The following is a 17,677-nucleotide window of genomic DNA, read 5'->3' as shown; positions in this document are numbered from 1 at the left end:
TTCTTTTTTAAAGTGGCATATTAAAAAAAAAATAACCAAAACCCCAAAACCAAAACACACACATAAAAACCAGGCCTAGAGAGATGCCTTAGAGGTTAAGAGCACTGGATGCTTTTTCAGAGGACCTGGGTTCAATTCCCAGCATCCACATGGCAACTCACAACTGTCTGTAGTTTCAGTTTTAGGGGATTTGACACCCTCATAGAGACATACATTCAGACAAAACACCAATGTGTGTAAAATTAAAAAAAAAAAATCATCAGAAAATCTGGAAAATTCTGAGAACAATATACAGAAACACTTTTCTAAAGGAAGTCTTTCTTTTAAAATTTTTTCTATGATTATTTTATTTTTATGTATTTACTTTCAGATTGGCTCTTGTGGGCCTGGAACTCAAGGAAACCTTTTCTCTTGGAAACCTTTATTTCCATAAGCCTTTCTTATACAAACCAAAAATGTCTCTCTCTCCTGTTTCCCAGCCAGCCATGCTGCAGGAATCCATGGATTTTCAGACTGTATACCTGACATTTAATAAAGCTCTCTGTTAAAGTGTGTTTGCAAAGAAGCCTATGGCTTGGGAAGGAGAGAGCAACATGCTGTGACATTTCTTCCTGTACTCTTGAGCTTACTCAGTCTTACTCTATCATCTCAATGACTGGTGATAATTGACTTTTGCAGGAGTTTTTCTATGTAAAAAGAATATAAAAACTACTTGTGTAAGTACATCATTGTGCCCTTTTCAAGAATGAGACCCAGAAATTGAAATTCTGGGAAAAGAGAATGTAAATTTAATTGTACACCTCTCCATTTGTAGGCACTAAATTGTCCTCCTAAAAGATTTTACATACTGTCCTCTTGCCTGCTTTTCAGAGAACTAGTCCTTGTCTAGTTGACATTCAGCTATATCAATGGCATCTTATAGTTTTGAGCTTGCATTCTCTGCTTTATCAATATTGATCTATTAAGGGCCTTCAGACTGGTTTTAGGCTCTGTGCTCATCTAGAAAAGGACTGTGCCATCCTGGCTGTCCTGTTCTCATGGCTGCCTGTTCCATCATTGTGAGGGTTGTGTAGTTGTGATGCTGAGTACATGAGCATTTCTGAGATTCTCTGCTTACAGGTATTTTTGGAATTTTCACACTGAGGGACACTTGCATAGACTGCTTGGGCCTTTACCAATGTTAATGACAGCTGTATTGGTTTTGTTGTTGGCACGTCATCTCTTGTAGCCCAATCTGGCCTTGAACTACTGGTCCTCCTTCCAAGTGTTGGGATTTCAGTTGTGTACCACTTGTAATCTGTTTTATGTGGTCCTGGGGATGGAATCTGGGGCTTCTTGCATACTAGTTAAGGACTCTACTGTATCCCTACCCCAACCCCATCCCCCTAGTACACTGTTTTTGGAATTCATCCTTATTGCATGTGTCAGCAACTTTTTTCCCTGGATGTATATTTATGTAACATTTATGTATATATTTATGTAACATTTGTTTATCCACTTGTCTACTATTGGGCATCTCGGTATTCCTAGTTGGCTAGTTGGGGCCTTTTACAAATCATAGTATATACTTTCACATACAATACAGGTCATGTTTTCATTTCTCTTGGGTAAATGTTCATGAGCCCAAGGGGTGGGTTATATAATTAGTGCATTTTTAACTTTCTAAGAAACTACTTATGTTTTAACTGTAACAATTTAATAAAATAACTACAATTTTCCAAAGTGATGTGGCATTTTACTTCCCTACTAACAGTATGTGATAGTTCTAGCTGCTTTGCAGCCTTGCCAATACTTCTCTGGTCTTTTTAAATTTTTCTCATCTGAGTGGACATGTATCAATGCCTTTATGTGGTTGTAATTTGAATTTCACTAAGTTCAGTCTTGACAAAGAGCGTTCTTGAAGTTTGCTTTAGTTTCCTCTGCAGGACAACAGACATACTTCTATAACTAAAGTTAATTTTTTCTTTTAGGCCTTTGAAAGTGATTGAAAAGGATAACCCAAAATGCCTGAAAATCCTGCTACAGGTAGAGAAGCTATGTATTTTTATTGTTAAATTACTTGATTCAAAAGTGGATTGTGAGATGGTGTCTAACTTTAGCTCTGATCACCTTTCTCCAACCAAGAGAAAATGCAGGTCCTGCAGGTCCTCGATCGCCTGAGAATGAAATTGCAGGAGAAGGGTGACACGACGCAGAATGAGAAGCTGTCTGCCTTTTATGAGATGCTGAAGAGTCCCCTCTTCAACCAGATCCTCACCCTCCAGCAGTCCATCAAGCAGTTGAAGGGACAAGTAAGTCATTCCTTGGGCCTCACCTTGATGGCTTCAGATCAGCAGAGGAGTATAGGAGGATTGTAGGCTCTTAGTTTAGCAAAGGTGCTTGGGGCCTGCAAGCTCTGGGCAGCATCGGTAGGTGGTATAAATGTTGATGAAGTTTATGTTGGGCTTTGGAGTGTGAGTAATCAGTAAAGATCAAATACTTCAGGATCCTAAAGTTACTTCAAAATTATAAATTTTTTTGTTATATGGTGTTGAGATTGAGCTCAGGGCCTTGTGTGTGCTGGAACTCTACACTGTACTCCATTCTCAGCTCTTGACATGTATTACCTACTTATTTACATTGTTTGTTACATTTTATTTTGTGTGCGTGTGCGTGTGCAGTGTGCAGTGTGTGTGTGTGTGTGTGTGTGTGTGTGTGTGTAGTATGTATATGGGCTTAGGTGGCAATCAGAGGACAACTTACATTATTCAGTGAGGGTCCCAGAGATCCAACTCAGGTCATCATCATCTTGCCTTCTCTCTCCCCTGCCCCTCTCTCTCCCTCTCTCTCATATGAACACATGTATTGGTTGGTTGATTTTCATGTGCATATGGCGTACATACATGTTTGTGTGGGAGGAGGCATGTGGAGACATGAGGACAATCTGCGTGCCTTCCACTTGTACATGGGTTTCAGGAATCTGAACTTAGGCCATCAGGATTGCATAGCAAGCACTTTTTTTACTAAGAGTCCTCTCCTGGCCCTTACCATTTATTTAATAATAGATTGTCTTTTATTAATTCTTTGACAATTTCATGAAAGTAAACAGTTATACTAAACACATTTCCCACAGCTTCTACCCCCTTTCCCCAGGAACCTCCAATATGCCTTTTGTCCTGCTTCATCTACCTCTTTTTTAACTCACTGAGTCCAGTTAATTCTGCCTGTTGGAATGTTGACTGGTCTTCTTAGCTTGACCTTTTTTAAAATATTAATTTTATTATTAACTATTTATTTATTGAGACAGTGTCTTACTATGCTCTGGCTGTCCTGGAATTCAGAGGTCCCCTTGCCCATACCTGCAGAGTGCTGGGATTAAAAAACTGGTGCCACTGTGCCAGGCTCTCATTATTCTTTTAGGATTTGTTATATAAGTACTCAGTTTATAACATTTCTACCTTGTACTCTTACCCTTCCACCTCTCCCGTGTCCCCCTCCTACTCCCACTAAACTTCATGGTCTCTTAATTATTCATACACACACACACACACACACACACACTGGTATATACGAATACAGTCTGCTGGGCCCATTTAGTATTGCTCCTGTATATATGTGTTGAGGGATGACCATTTGGGACTTTTAGTCTATCAGGGGACTGTCCCTGGAGAAGACTGGCTCTCTCTCTCTCTCTCTCTCTCTCTCTCTCTCTCTCTCTCTGCAACCATTAATTGTCTCTAACTTATCTAGGTTGGGGCCTTCTGAGATTCTCCCTATCCATGTTCGGATGTCAGCTGGCATTGTCATTATGTAGGTCTTGTTTAGGTGACATATTATAAAGATTCCATGGGTGCATGTATCACTTTGTCATACATGTCATACTATCTTCATATTTATTATTATTATTTTTTTCCATTCATTTATTTAGTTCATAAATAAAGTCATGCACAATTATGATACAGAATACAGTATGTTCACAATGGCATGGCTAAATTAACATGTTATATCACACATATTCATCATTTTTGTTTTGAAAACACTTAAAGTATACCTCACAACTTTTAAAATATAGCATATTGTTATCAACCATATTTATCATGCTCTCAGTAGACCTCAAGACTTCAGAGAGTCCATGAAAGTATTTCTTTTCTCCCCCCCCCCCCAAACAGGGTTTCTCTGTGGCTTTGGAGGCTGTCCTGGAACTAGCTCTTGTAGACCAGGCTGGTCTTGAACTCATAGAGATCAGCCTGCCTCTGCCTCCCAAGTGCTGGGATTAAAGGCGTGAGCCACCACCGCCTGGATTTGCTTATGTTATAGATCTGTGCACCTGTGTGTGTCCAATACCTGCAGAGGCTAGAAGAGGCTGTTGTATTCCCTAAATTAGAGATAGTGATGGTTGTGAGCTACCACGTGTGTGCTGGGAATTGAACCCAGATCTTTTGGAAGAGCAGCAAGTGCTCTTTACCACTGAGATATCTCTTCATCTCCTTTAACATTTGTTACTAACGTTGCTTTTATTCTACTGTGTGGGCACTTGTATCAGCCAGTATTTAATGAAAACTGCTTCTTGTAATGCTAGAATGTTATTTAGAATGTTTTAAGTGTCCTTGTGATTTACTTGCCATTAATATTACACAAGAATTCTAAGTGCCTCAATTTTCATATTCACCAAGTGGGATAATAAATGATATCAATTGGGCTATTACAAAAGATTCAAGGAGATAATATCCATGTAGGAATCTTGGTCTAGTACCTGACTCTTAGAAACATTGACTAAACACTGTTGCTGTGAGTACTGTTGTTAGCCTACTGTGGATCTATTGTGGCTTCTCCATGGAGGTATATCAATGAATGCAAAAAGGCCCAGTGTCTTACATACTTAGGGACATCAAGAATAAATTTTAAAAATAAACATATAATATTAAAAGCTTTAGCCTTAAGAACATACTGATTTATTGATAGGTACCTTGTTGTTTTTTTTTTTTTTCTTTAAAAATTTATTTTATTTTGCCAGGTGGTGATGACACACAATTTTAATCCTAGCACTTGGGAGGCAGAGGGACAGAGTCAGGTGGAGCTCTGTGAGTTCGAGGCCACCCTTGTCTACAGAACTAGATCCAGGGCTGTACAAAGAAACCCTGTCTCAAAAAAAATGTTTTATTTTAATTATGTGCATGTTAATGTGTGTGGGGTGGGCAGAGGGGTCAGATTTGCTGGAGCTGGAGTTATGGGTGGTTGTGAACTGCCTGACATGGGTGCTACTGTACTTGGAAGAGCAGTATAACTGCTGAGCCATTGCTCCACATATCCACACACACACCCCCTATCTCTCTTAGTTCTTCCTCCCCTTTCTCCCTGACTGCTCTCTCTCTCTTCCTGCTCTCTCTGTCTCTGTCTCTCTCTAAATACACACATACACGGTTGTGAGCCACCATATATGTGCTGGAAATTGAACCCTGATCTTTTGGAAGAGCAGCAAGTGCTTTTAACCAATGAGCCACCTCTCCATCTCCCTTGTTGCTCTTTATTAATGTTGTTATTAATGTTGCTTTTTATTCTACTGTGTTGGCATTTGTATTTACACACACACACACACACACACACACACACACACACACACACACTCTCTCTCTCCCTACATATGTACCTCTCATTGTTTTCTTTTTCCTCTTTCCCTGTCTGCCTTCCTTCCTAAGATAGAGTTTCATTCTGTAGCCCTAGTTGGCCTGTAACTTGATAAATACAGAGCAGGTTGACCTTATACTCACATACGTCCTCCTGTTTCTGCATCTTAACACTGGGCTTAAGGTCATGTGCCACCATGCTGGCCCTTTAGTTCTTTAATGTGTATCTAAATTATACATATAATGCAATAGATACTTTCTTTTCTATAGTTTTCTGCTGATGATTTTTGTATCTTTCTCTCCAACAGCTTAGCCATATCCCCTCAGATTGTTCAGCCAACTTTGAGTTTTCTCGGAAGGGTTTGCTAGTGTTTACAGATGGTTCCATTACAAATGGGAATGCCCACAGACCTTGTAGTAATTTAACTGCATCTGGATTGCCTTGGACCCCAAAGTCAGGAAATGAAGACTTTAACTCAGTCATTCAGCAGATGGCTCAGGTAAGGTCATGTCATTGAATATTTACCTTCATTAATTTTTCTTTTGTTTCACTTAAGAAAGGAGACGTACTTATTCTTTTTGTCTTAAAATGTGTTACTATGTATTTTGTTTGCTTATATTTTTATATTGGAAGGAGATATTAACCCTATTCTAAACCTGTGTGTTAGTACTTGTCATTAAATTATAGGAGAGTAGGGTATGCTGGCAAATCCTGTAGCCCAGCATTCTGCAGGCTGAGGCAGAGGATCCCCAATTTGAGGCCAGTTTGAGCTGCATAGTGATGCCCTGTCAGAAAAAAAAAGAAAGAGAAAATAAACAGAATACCATAAGAAAAATTTTGTTTTAATTTTATATCAAAACAGAATTTGTGAATTACACTTAATATATAATCTGGAATATATATATATATATATATATATATATATATATATATATATATATTTGGAAAATCTAGGAAAACATTAGAATGGGTAATTTAGCTGTAGCCCCTAATACCTACTGAGAAGTAAATGATAGACAACTGAAGTTTTTGAATTTTTACAGAAAATTTTAAATTTCTTGTTGAAAACTTGAGTTTGGTTCCCAGCACTTGCATTGATCGGGTGGCTCACAAATGCTGTAACTCTAGCTCTAGGGATCCCAAGTCCTCTTCTGGCCTCAGTAGGCAGTTCATGTGCACATACCTGTACACAGACTTATACCCATACACATAATTCAAAATACAATCAATCTTAAAAATAAGAAGCTGGGTTTGGAGGTGTGCACCCTTTAATTCCAGCACTAGGAAGGCAGAAGCAGGAAGATCTCTGTGAGTTTGAGGCCAGCCTGGTCTACAGAGTGAGTAGATTCTATAGAGAACTCTGTTTCAAAAAAACAAAAGAGGAAAATAAGTCCATCAGTCAGTAAGCAAACAAATAAATAAATGAATAAATCTGGGCTTGAGAATGAAAAAGAATTTGTTTTAAGTCATGGTAGTAGAAAAATATTCTAGTTCTTTTTTTTTATTTTTTATTTCCTTTTTTGAGACCAGAACATTTTATTTTTATGACTGACTGAAATCCTCAAGACGAACTGGATGTTGCAACAGCTGTCCTCTTGGGTTTAGGTGTTGTCCCCTCACGGAATCCATGTCTGAATCTTCAATAGACAATTTTTAGGTGCCTCATTTGCCCAGTACTGGTAGTGCTTAGCCTTGGCACTCCAGATACTTTCTCTTGCGTTTAGCAGGGTAGCCACATTTGCCACAGGTGGACTTCTGAAGGTGGTAGGCCTTAGAGCCAGATTGGCGGCACAATGTGTGCGTCTTATTGCGACGCTTTCCAAAGGATGATGTTCTTTTGCAGCCGAGGCCAAAGAGACCGAAAGAGAAAGCACTTCCCCTATTTCCTATAATATTCTAGTTCTTTCATGACTTAAAACTCCATCTGCTCAGTGTGATGGCCTTGTGATGTGAAGTTTTTATGAAGTTCTCACATTGTACATGCAGTTGTTAACTAAAATGGTAAATACTCTGCAGTCTTGGCACTCTGTAGCCTTTTGAAATGATCAAGTGAATGAAGTATTAATTCATTGCTATTGATTTAAAACTAATATAAATGCTGCTGGTTGAACTGGGCTGAACATAAGCATGCTTCTGGCATAACTGATTTACTTTCCCTTTTAAAAAGTGTTTTGCATCAAGAGAATTTAAAGAAATTTATGTACAAAGTAATTGAGAGTTTACTGTAGGGAAGGGTGTTTGTTTTCAGCTTTTGTCCAGCCCAGAATCTGTCTCGTAAATGTGGATGAGTTGTAAAATGCTTCTCAATGCTGTTTCTGTAAAAGGTTTCTAGAACCAGCATATTACCAGAACACTGAGCATGCTTAGACTGACAGCGATAACCTCGGAGAGGTTGCTGTGTGCTGAGCAGGTTTGGTTCTGTGGAAAGGTGATATTTAAATGTACACCATGTTTCTTTTTCTTTCTGACTCCCCCCTTCATTAGGGCCGGCATGTTGAATATATAGATATAGAACGTCCTTCTACTGGAGGCCTTGGGTTCAGTGTGGTGGCCCTGAGAAGCCAAAGCCTGGGATTAATTGACATCTTTGTGAAGGAAGTCCATCCAGGGAGTGTAGCAGACAGGTGAGAAAGTTCATTTTGTACTTGGTTCATGTTTTTCTGACAGCTCTGAAAATGTTGTTATAAAGAGAGTAAGAAACTAACAATAACAATAGTAACAATAGGACCTAGTGCTGGTTAGCACTCTAGAGGTTCCTTAACCCCGCCATCTCCACATGTACCTACTGTTATGTTTGGAGAGTTCTGTACAAGGTCTTTGTCTCTGTGATTTCTAGTCTTTGGTTTCAGATGTTCCTGGTAGAAGATAGCAGTAGTGGCAGGGTCTGATTACAAAATTCTGTCAATAAGTTTTTCACATTCATTTTCTCTGATTATAGATGATTATTTCTAGTCTCTTTAACTCAAAGTTTAAAATAATAGATGTACTGAGTTATAGTATGAGTAGTATAAACCTTACCATTTTGAAGTGATGTTTAATATAATACTCAGTGTTTTACGATCATTTCCATATTCTAGAAATAGTAAAAATTCTAGAAATTTCATCAACTAGAAAAGGAGCTCCCACCCTGTTGTATATGTTGTTAGTCACTCCCAACTTCTTCTTTCATCTTCTGGCAACAACTTGCTTTTTTAAAACAGCATCTATCTGTAAAGTTCTGGACATTGTGGGAAGTGCTGGTATAATATATTGGTTATTCTTCCTGACTCTGTATTTGATGGTATGATTCATGATGCTCTTCTCTATGATATGAGAGTGAGTCTTCCTTGCAGCTTGACCTTCTACTGTGTTGTCAGCGAGCCTCTGTCAGTGCACAGATGTGTCCCTAAATTCAGCATTTACTTCTCAGTTCCTTTAAAAGATGATTGTGAGATTCAGTCTAAGTTCATTTTGGTATAACAGAATGCCTGAGGTTTTAGAACTTGTGATGAACAGAGATTTATTGGCTTACTGCTCTGGAACTGAGAATTTCATGTTAGGGTTTTACGACTGGCTTGGGCTTCTTGCTGTTTCATCACGTGGTGGAAGGCAATAGGAAGCAGGGCAATAAGGAACTAAACTTAACTTTTGTGTATACACCAGTCTTGTACATGAGTGGATAGTCCCTGATCATCCCTTAGAAGTCTCATGTCTTGATACTTTACAGTAGAAATTAAAATTTCCACAGGAGTTCAGAGGCATGGACATTGAAACCATAGCAGAAAACTTTCTAAATACCCTGTTGACATCTTGTCATCTAAAATGTTTCCTCATGTGAAACCGAAATTGAATACATGTAACAAAAGTCATATCAGCCCCTCTGAGACATGTTACCTGGGGCAGAGTCTATTTTTACAGGTTCATTAGTTAAGGAAGTATTGTAGTTTGAGGCTGGATGTTGCTCTTTCTCTCCACCTGTGCAGTCTTGCTCAAGTGATTTAATTTTTCAAGTTTCAGTGTTGTGTAAAACAACAGTATTAACATGAGATAAGATGGTGTAAGAAGCATATGGTACTAATGGAGTTCCTGATTCGTAGAACAATGCCAGAGCCAGCTCTGTGTGCATGTTCAGGTTGTCAGTACCTAAAATACAGTCTGCTTTTCTTGTATGACCAGGGATCAAAGATTGAAGGAAAATGACCAGATTTTGGCCATTAATGACACCCCATTGGATCAGAATATTTCCCATCAGCAGGCGATTGCATTACTACAACAAGCCACTGGGTCTCTTCGTCTGGTTGTGGCCAGGGAAGTGGGCCACACACAGGGCCGTACTTCTACCAGCTCAGCTGATACCTCTTTGCTTGAAACGGTAGGTTATAAACTTGGGAACATATTCATTCTAAATTATGTTATTCACTATAAGAATAGTTGGGCCGGGTGATGGTGGCACACACCTTTAATCTCAGTACTGGGAGGAAGAGACAGATGAATGTCTGTGAGTTCAAGGCCAGCCTAGTCTACAGATTGAGTTCTAGGACAGCCAGGGCTGTTATACAGAGAAATCCTGTCTCAAACAAACAAACAAACAAACAATCAAACACCAAAAAAGATTAGTTGGTAGTCTTTGGAAGTCCTTTCCATTATTCTAGGTCAAGAAAGGTGATCATATCTCTTTATGGCAACATTATGAGATGTTTACTGGATAGTTTTTCTTTTCTTTTTGTTTTGTTTTGTTTTTTGTTTTTTGTTTTTTTGAGACAGGGTTTCTCTGTAGCTCTGGAGGCTGTCCTGGAACTAGCTCTTGTAGATCAGGCTGGTCTCGAACTCACAGAGATCTGCCTGCCTCTGCCTCCCAAGTGCTGGTATTAAGGGCATGTGCCACCACCACCCGGCAGAGGAATTTGATTTATTTTTGTCTTTTTAATATCTGGTTGGTTACTTTATTAAGATTATTATTTAATATAAAGACCAAATTAAATATTATTTTTAACTTATTTGGTGATAAGATGTCTTGTGATCTTTGATGTCATAGTGAATTAATGTGTGTGTAGGGGGAGAGGGAAACCTGCTATGTAGCCCAGGATGGCTTTGAATTTACAATTCCCTTGGTTCAGCCTTCAGCCTCCTGAGTGCTAGAATTATGGCTGTGTGCCACTGTATCTATGAGACTCAGGTTTTTATTAGAAGCTTACTTTTGACTGTCTTAAGGAAGATGTGAATATTTATTTTAAGTATCTCATATTTGTGAATTATAGTGGAAGTTTATTACTAGATTATTGATTTTATAAAGTCATTGTAGACACTTTTTCAAAAAAGTTTAAAAAGAAAAACAGATGTCAATTAAAAATGCATGATTCTTCATTGGTATTTACTTTCTATGAGCCTTCCCTTGCCCCAGCTCCCTGAAATCTTTGTAACATTGTGCTAGTCTTTCAGCAAATGTATATTCATTGGCTCCCTGTGCACCCTGTGCTAGGTTGTGGGCACAGATTGGGAAACGTTTCTTGTCCTTTTTGAGTTAGTGTGGTATGATCTGTGTATTTTGGTTATTTATGCTTATGTTTTCTATTAAATTATAATACCCTTATGAGTGGGGCTCTCTCCCAAGCTCTAACAATCTATTCATCTATCACCTATCCTGTATCTATGTACCTATATATAGATATCTCTGTCTCTCTAGGTAGTTATCTCTATTAATTGTGTGAATTTTTGTTTCTTGCAAATCTATTATGTATTACCATATAGGAAACCTAAGGATCTGTGGTTTACCAACACTTACTCTAACCTGCCATTCATTTGTAGGTGTGTTGGGGCCACACTGAAGATGTTGAGCTCATTAATGATGGCTCTGGATTAGGTTTTGGGATAGTTGGAGGAAAGTCAAGTGGTGTGGTCGTGAGGACTATTGTTCCTGGAGGACTGGCAGATCGAGTGAGTTGACTTTTTTTTTTTTTTTTTTTTGTCATTTTGCTTTTATAAAATTTGACTTGTATAATTTGAAGTCAGTTTTATAGCATGAGTTGCTAGGATACATGACTCAATAATTAGAGTTTAAATATAACTTATAATACTTTATATCATCTATTTACTTTATTTAAACAGTTTCTAATTCAATTTTTCTGACCTCTAATTAACATGGTTTTGTTTACATAAGAAAAAATATTTTTACTTTTGAATAAAAATTGTCAATGAATTAACAATTGTTAAAAATTTGTTAAGGAATTGATAGGCCGGGCGTTGGTGGCGCACGCCTTTAATCCCAGCACTCGGGAGGCAGAGGCAGTCGGATCTCTGTGAGTTCAAGACCAGCCTGGTCTACAAGAGCTAGTTCCAGGACAGCCTCCAAAGCCACAGAGAAACCCTGTCTCGGAAAAAAAACAAAAACAAACAAACAAACAAAAATTTGTTAAGGAATTGTTAATGAACATTTGCGTTTTGACCATGTATTATTCTTCTGTGTATCTTTCAAGGGTTCAGTGATAGAATCAGAAGATTCAGTACCATATGCATTTGTCCTGGGGTAGGTGATGTGGCTCAGCCGGTAAAGGTGCTGCAAAGCCTGGAAGCCCAGGCTTGATTCTGGAACCAGTGTGCCCATAGAAGGGGAGGACTAGCTCCACAGCGTTGTCTTCTGACTTCCACATGTGCACTGTGACACACACTTTCCCCTGTTAATAATAACTTAAGATTCATTTGTTCCACCATTGCACATTATTATAAGTCAAGTGTGTACCTTTGTTGCTTAGCAGTATTTTCAACAAGTAGGCCATGTAAGAGCTTGCCAACTTTCTTTTCTGCTTAATTTTACATGGAAGAAAATGTTAAATACTGTATTTGTTTTTATCTGCTTACTAATTTATCAATATTTGTGTGTGTCTGTGTATGCCACATGTGTATGGGTACCCATGAAAGCCAGAAGAGAGTGTGTGATATCCTTGATAGGAGTTACAAGCATTTGTAAGCCTTCTGTGTAAGTGCTGGGAACCAGACTGGGTCCTCTGGAAGAGCTGTGAGTGTAAGAGCTAGCCATCTCTCCAGCTTCCCATAAGTAGATTTTAGAAATTATTGTAGAAATTTGAGTTAGAGCTCATGTTGTATAGAATGTGAATGATAATTCAGAAGTAACTTTAATTCTGTAATCAGAAAATTTCCCTGATTATATCTGTCCCCTAATAAGCATATCCTTCCTAATAAACACTTAAACATGGTGGATTGTTGTGCAGATTCAGCTTTGAGACAGATAGTGTCCTCAGCTCCTTACTTCTCATAGAGATGGTGGAATCTCATGAAATTATTTAGCCTTACCCTTCTTCCTGTCCTTTCTGTATCCAAGTATATTTATTTGTAGACGTTCTTAACTTTTGGTCTATGGGTACCTTGGGGTCTTATGCCTTTCATGTGTCTTTGAGATCAAAGTAATTCTTGTAGTACTAGTAGTAATAGTAATCATAATAGCAATTATTATTATTCCTTTTCAACTTTGTGTGTACATACGGTACAAAAGCAGAGAGAAACTAGAAACTAATGGGAAATTAATGAAGAACAAGGCAGGGACCCCAGACTTGGACAGCTGTCAAATTCACTAAAGTAATGTTCTGTATGGTGCAGTTAAAAATGATTGATGTCAGTGAACTTTGACCTTTCAGTGCATGTGTAAGGAGTCCTTCTTGACTGTCTTAAAGCATTTGAGTGAATTAGCCAAGAGCTCAGTGGTTAAGAGCATTTGTTGCAGAGTTCAATTTCTAGCACTCACACAGTGATTAACAACCATCTATAACTTTAATTCCATGGAATTCAGCACCCTTTTCTAACTCCACAAGCGCATGCATTGCTCATACATACATGCAGGCAAAATATTCATACACCTAAAGTAAAATAAATTTACAAAATTATTTTAAATATGTATTATTCAAAAATTAGAAATAATCAACAGAAAGAGTGACTATTTCCGTCATCTTAAACTTTTTGTATCTCTTCCCTGTCTTTAAAATTTCTTTGAAATATAAAGGTGCTTTTAGGGCTAGAGAAATGGTTTAGTGGGTAAGAATGCTTGCTGTGCAAAAGAGAGGACCTGTGTTCAGATCTCCAGAACCCATGTAAAAAGCCAGGCAGGCGTGACTTCCTTTGCCTGTGCTATAGGGAAGGAGATGAGAGGATTGCTGGCTTGCTGCCTGCCAGTCTATGGTTAGGTTAAGTGAGAGACTGTGTCTAAGGGTAAGAAAGTAAAGAGTGATAGAGCAGGATATCCAATGCCCTCTTCTGCTCTCCACACACATACAAAGATATATGTACCTGGATGTACGTATACATACAGTACACATATATGCAACACACAATACATGTGTGTGGCTAGAATGAGAATGATCATCTTGTGTGTTTCTCAAACCATATCTATAGTGGATGCTGGAGAAATGGCTCAGTTGTTCAAAGCACTGGGGATCAGCACCCTCTTCTGCCCTCTGGAGACACCAGGTGTGCATGTGGTACATATACATACATATAGGCAAAACACTCATACATATAAAATAAAAGTTATTAAACAAATACTGATTTGTGTGTGTGTTTCTGTCTGTGTGTCTGCAAGTACAATGTGTGTATGAGTGTGACCATAGAAGACAGAAGAGAGTATGGTGTTCCAGAAGCTGGGGTAACAGGCATTGGCAGGATACTAGGCTTTTTGCATGGATGCTGGGACTTAAACTCCAGCTCTCATGAACACACAACAAGCATTCTCAACTGCTGAGTCATTTTTGCATCTCCAAAATAAAGTAAATCTTAAAAAATGTTTAATTTTTTGTAACCTAGAAAGGAGTGAGACATTGTAGAATATTCTCATGTTTCCTTCTCTCCCCTGTCTCCTTCCCCCTAGCAATTTTTAAGACTTCTTTGCTGTATAGAATGACATTTGCAAGTGCAAAGTGCAGCAGTTATTTTGAAAAACAAAGAACCAAATAAATTTAAATGAAATCAAATAAGTTCCTTTACTGTAAGAATTTTCTGAGCTTTTTAATATACTAATGTGCATTATGAGTTTTCACAAGGACACTGTGATGTGCAGAGTTTCCCAGATTAATCCCATTGAGGCACTGTTGGGAAAAGCCCAAGTCTGATTCTCACCCTTTCCTGGAAGGGATCGTCACTGTTTCAGATCATCTAGGAGGGGCTAGGGGCCTGCCCATCACAGATTTGTAATGGAGAAGCAGGAGCTTGTGCCAAATATTGTCATCTGCCTAATATACATCATTTTAATGTAATCCTCAAAACAGTCTTAAGTTTTATTTCTAAATTATAGGTATGGAAACTTTAAGAAATTGTCCAAGGTTATACAACTGGAGAGTGACAGAGCTACTCTTCTTTTTCCTGCTAACATTGGATAAAATCCTCTAAATCCTCTTGCTGTAACCATCATGTAGCCCCTTAGCATCCAGTCCTATTATCTAGCCTTGAGTGAGTTCTCTCAACACTCCTACATCCTAAGCTAGTGCATTAGCTACTTTTCTCATTCTTATCATCAAATACCGCATGGGGTAAGAGTATGGTCCACCATGGTAGAAGAAGGTATGGCAGAGTTCATGGCGGTTTTAGCATTTAGCTTTTATCTGGGTATACCAGAAAGAAAAGAGCAGGGAATGCTGGTGCTCTTTCTACAGGTTAAGTAGTGCAGGGCCCTAGCTATGGGATAGTGCTATTTATGTCCAGTGGGTCTTCTTCTCTCTCTGGAAATACCCTCACAGACATTCCCAGAAGTATGTCTTGTAGGTAATTCCAAAGTAAGTCTAATTACAAGGAAGATGAACCATTTCAGAGATTCTTTTTGAAAGTGATAAGAGTAGCAAGGTAGTTTAAAAACTGGGTGGGAGTATACTGAAGAGATGGCATAGCATTTATTGTTCAATCAAGAAGACCAGACTTCAGCATCCACATTGGACAACATACAAATGCCTGTAATTCCAGCTCCAAGGGATTGGATAACCAACCCCTTCTAGCCTCCTTGGGCACCTACATACACATAATTGTATATGCTCGCCCCCCCCACCCCCAGAAATAAAATAAATCATTAAGAATAACAAGATGAAACCAGACAGATAAAACCTTGAGTGTTGGATCTGCTAACTCCTGACTGCTTCTAATAGATAGGAGACCTTGAGGACAACACATTTGAAATGTGTATCCTGGGGAAGTTGATAGCATCTCAGGCGTAGAATGCTGGTCACTTAAGCACACTGTTCAGCATGTACCAAATTGTTTCCTCAGAGGGAAGTGTCATCCAAAGAGACCATATTGCTTGCAAGGAGACAGTAGGTCCAGTGAGCAATTCCTGCCAGGGATCCTTATCCAAATGATACTAATACTCAGAATTCCACAAGAGAGAATTTATTCTCATTTTTGTGTAAAAGGCATTTAAAATTTAGATATGATGAACATCTGACCAACTTGGATTTTATCTGACTCCAAAGCTCTTTCTTGTCCAGGTGCTGTTTATTGTAGAAAGTAAATAAAATAGAAAGATTTCTCTTCTACCCAGATGTAAGGAGTCCTAACTAAATTCTCATAAATGCCATGAACTCTTGCCATACCTTTTTCCATCATGATGGACCATACTCTTACTGCATAAGATATTTGCTGATAACAATGAGGAAATTAAGAAAACACAGTTTTTAAGATTTATTTTATGTGTTTTGGTGCTGCAAGTGTATCTGTGCACCTCCTACATGCGGTACCTAGCAGAGGCCAAAAGAGGGTCCGATTCCCCTGAACTGGAGCTACTGAATGTTGTCAGCCACCATGTGGGTATGAGTCACCTCTTCAGCCTCTGTATAGTGTTTTTCAAAACATGATAAAAAGTAATTTTTTTTTAACTGACTTAAAGTTTTGTTTTTTACCACAGGGTGTTACTCTTTAGGCTAGGCTGGCCATGAAATTTTTGTCTCAGCATTTTTAGTGCTGGAATTACAGATCTGAGTCACTGTGTCTGGTTTATATGTCAGTTAGTGTAGTCAGGGGTAATTCTGTGGATAGGGAAATACATAGACTAAGAGAGAGAAAAGACCTGTCTTAGTAACTGTCAGATATTCTCTAGTGTTCACAGCATCTGACACATCTTTAAAGGACTTCTGTTTGCTTTTATGTTTCTTTTCAAGGCAGGATTTCTCTGTAACCCTGGAACTCACTCTGTAGACCAGGTTGGCTTCAGAAATTCACCTGTCTCTGCCTCTCAAGTGCTGGGATTAAAAGTGTGTGCCTCCACTGCTCTTGAAGCAAGGTTTCTATGAATAGCCCTGCATGACCTGGAACTCACTCTGCAGATCAGACTGGCCTTGAACTCACAGAGATCTACCTGCCTCTGCTTTCCAAGTGCTGGGATTAAAGGCATGCACCACCACGCTATCCTTCTTTAGAGTATTTTATTCTACTTTTGCAAAAGCATTAATGCATTTCAGAAGTTAGTTGTTTTGTTTTTGTTCTTGAAGTAGAGCTACTCAGTGGCTGAGGCAGGAGGAACTCAATTTAAAGCCTTGCTGGCTACAACACAGCATATTATGTGCTCAGATGTTGCACAGCTCTTCATCAGCTTTCACTGATTTGTGGTTTAATGGGTCTCTCTCTTTTTTTGTTTGTTTGTTTTTCAAGACAGGGTTTCTCTGTGTAGCTTTGGAGCCTGTTCTTGCACTCGCTCTGGAGACCAGGCTGGCCTCAAACTCACAGAGATCCACCTGCCTCTGCCTCCTGAGTGCTGGGATTAAAGGCGTGCACCACCAAGGCCTGGCCTGATTTGTGGTTTAAAGAACAAGAATATCTGTAGATTCTTTATGGAAAGAGAAAGGTGAGAGTATCAGTGAAATAGAGGTTTGGGGCTGCTGGACTCAGAAAAGGCAGCTGCCATTTCCTGATGGATATTTTTGCATTTACTAATTCCTTAGAACACCTGCTTTTCTGAAAGAAGATAATGTTTGACTCTCAGTGACAGATGCAAATTATCTACATGATTTTAAATTAAGAGTTGAAGTAAAATAGGGAAAAAATAGTTTCTGAGAAGTGACTAAATATATACTTGATGGTGAAGTGTTCTGTGTTTGCTAAGCTAACATTC

The 17,677-nt window shown here is 38.7% G+C and overlaps 1 protein-coding gene and 1 pseudogene across 1 annotated transcript in view; one reads left to right on the top strand and one right to left on the bottom strand.

The window, feature by feature from the left end:
- Patj (PATJ crumbs cell polarity complex component) overlaps positions 1-17,677 on the top strand; it is a 320,448-nt gene that overhangs the window by 23,314 nt on the left and 279,457 nt on the right. The window contains exons 3-8 of the mRNA XM_027400463.2: positions 1,971-2,025; positions 2,125-2,291; positions 5,912-6,103; positions 8,089-8,228; positions 9,760-9,955; positions 11,389-11,517. Coding sequence (XP_027256264.1) covers positions 2,004-2,025; positions 2,125-2,291; positions 5,912-6,103; positions 8,089-8,228; positions 9,760-9,955; positions 11,389-11,517 — 846 coding nt within the window. The 5' untranslated portion in view covers positions 1,971-2,003. The remainder of the gene's footprint in view (positions 1-1,970; positions 2,026-2,124; positions 2,292-5,911; positions 6,104-8,088; positions 8,229-9,759; positions 9,956-11,388; positions 11,518-17,677) is intronic.
- On the bottom strand, positions 7,166-8,054 carry LOC103159411 (annotated as a pseudogene).

Source organism: Cricetulus griseus, chromosome 2 (assembly GCF_003668045.3).
Source record: "Cricetulus griseus strain 17A/GY chromosome 2, alternate assembly CriGri-PICRH-1.0, whole genome shotgun sequence".
Classification (NCBI taxonomy): Eukaryota; Metazoa; Chordata; class Mammalia; order Rodentia; family Cricetidae; genus Cricetulus; species Cricetulus griseus.
The sequence above is the reverse complement of the archived record's forward strand: the minus strand, read 5'-3'. Positions and strand labels throughout refer to the sequence as shown.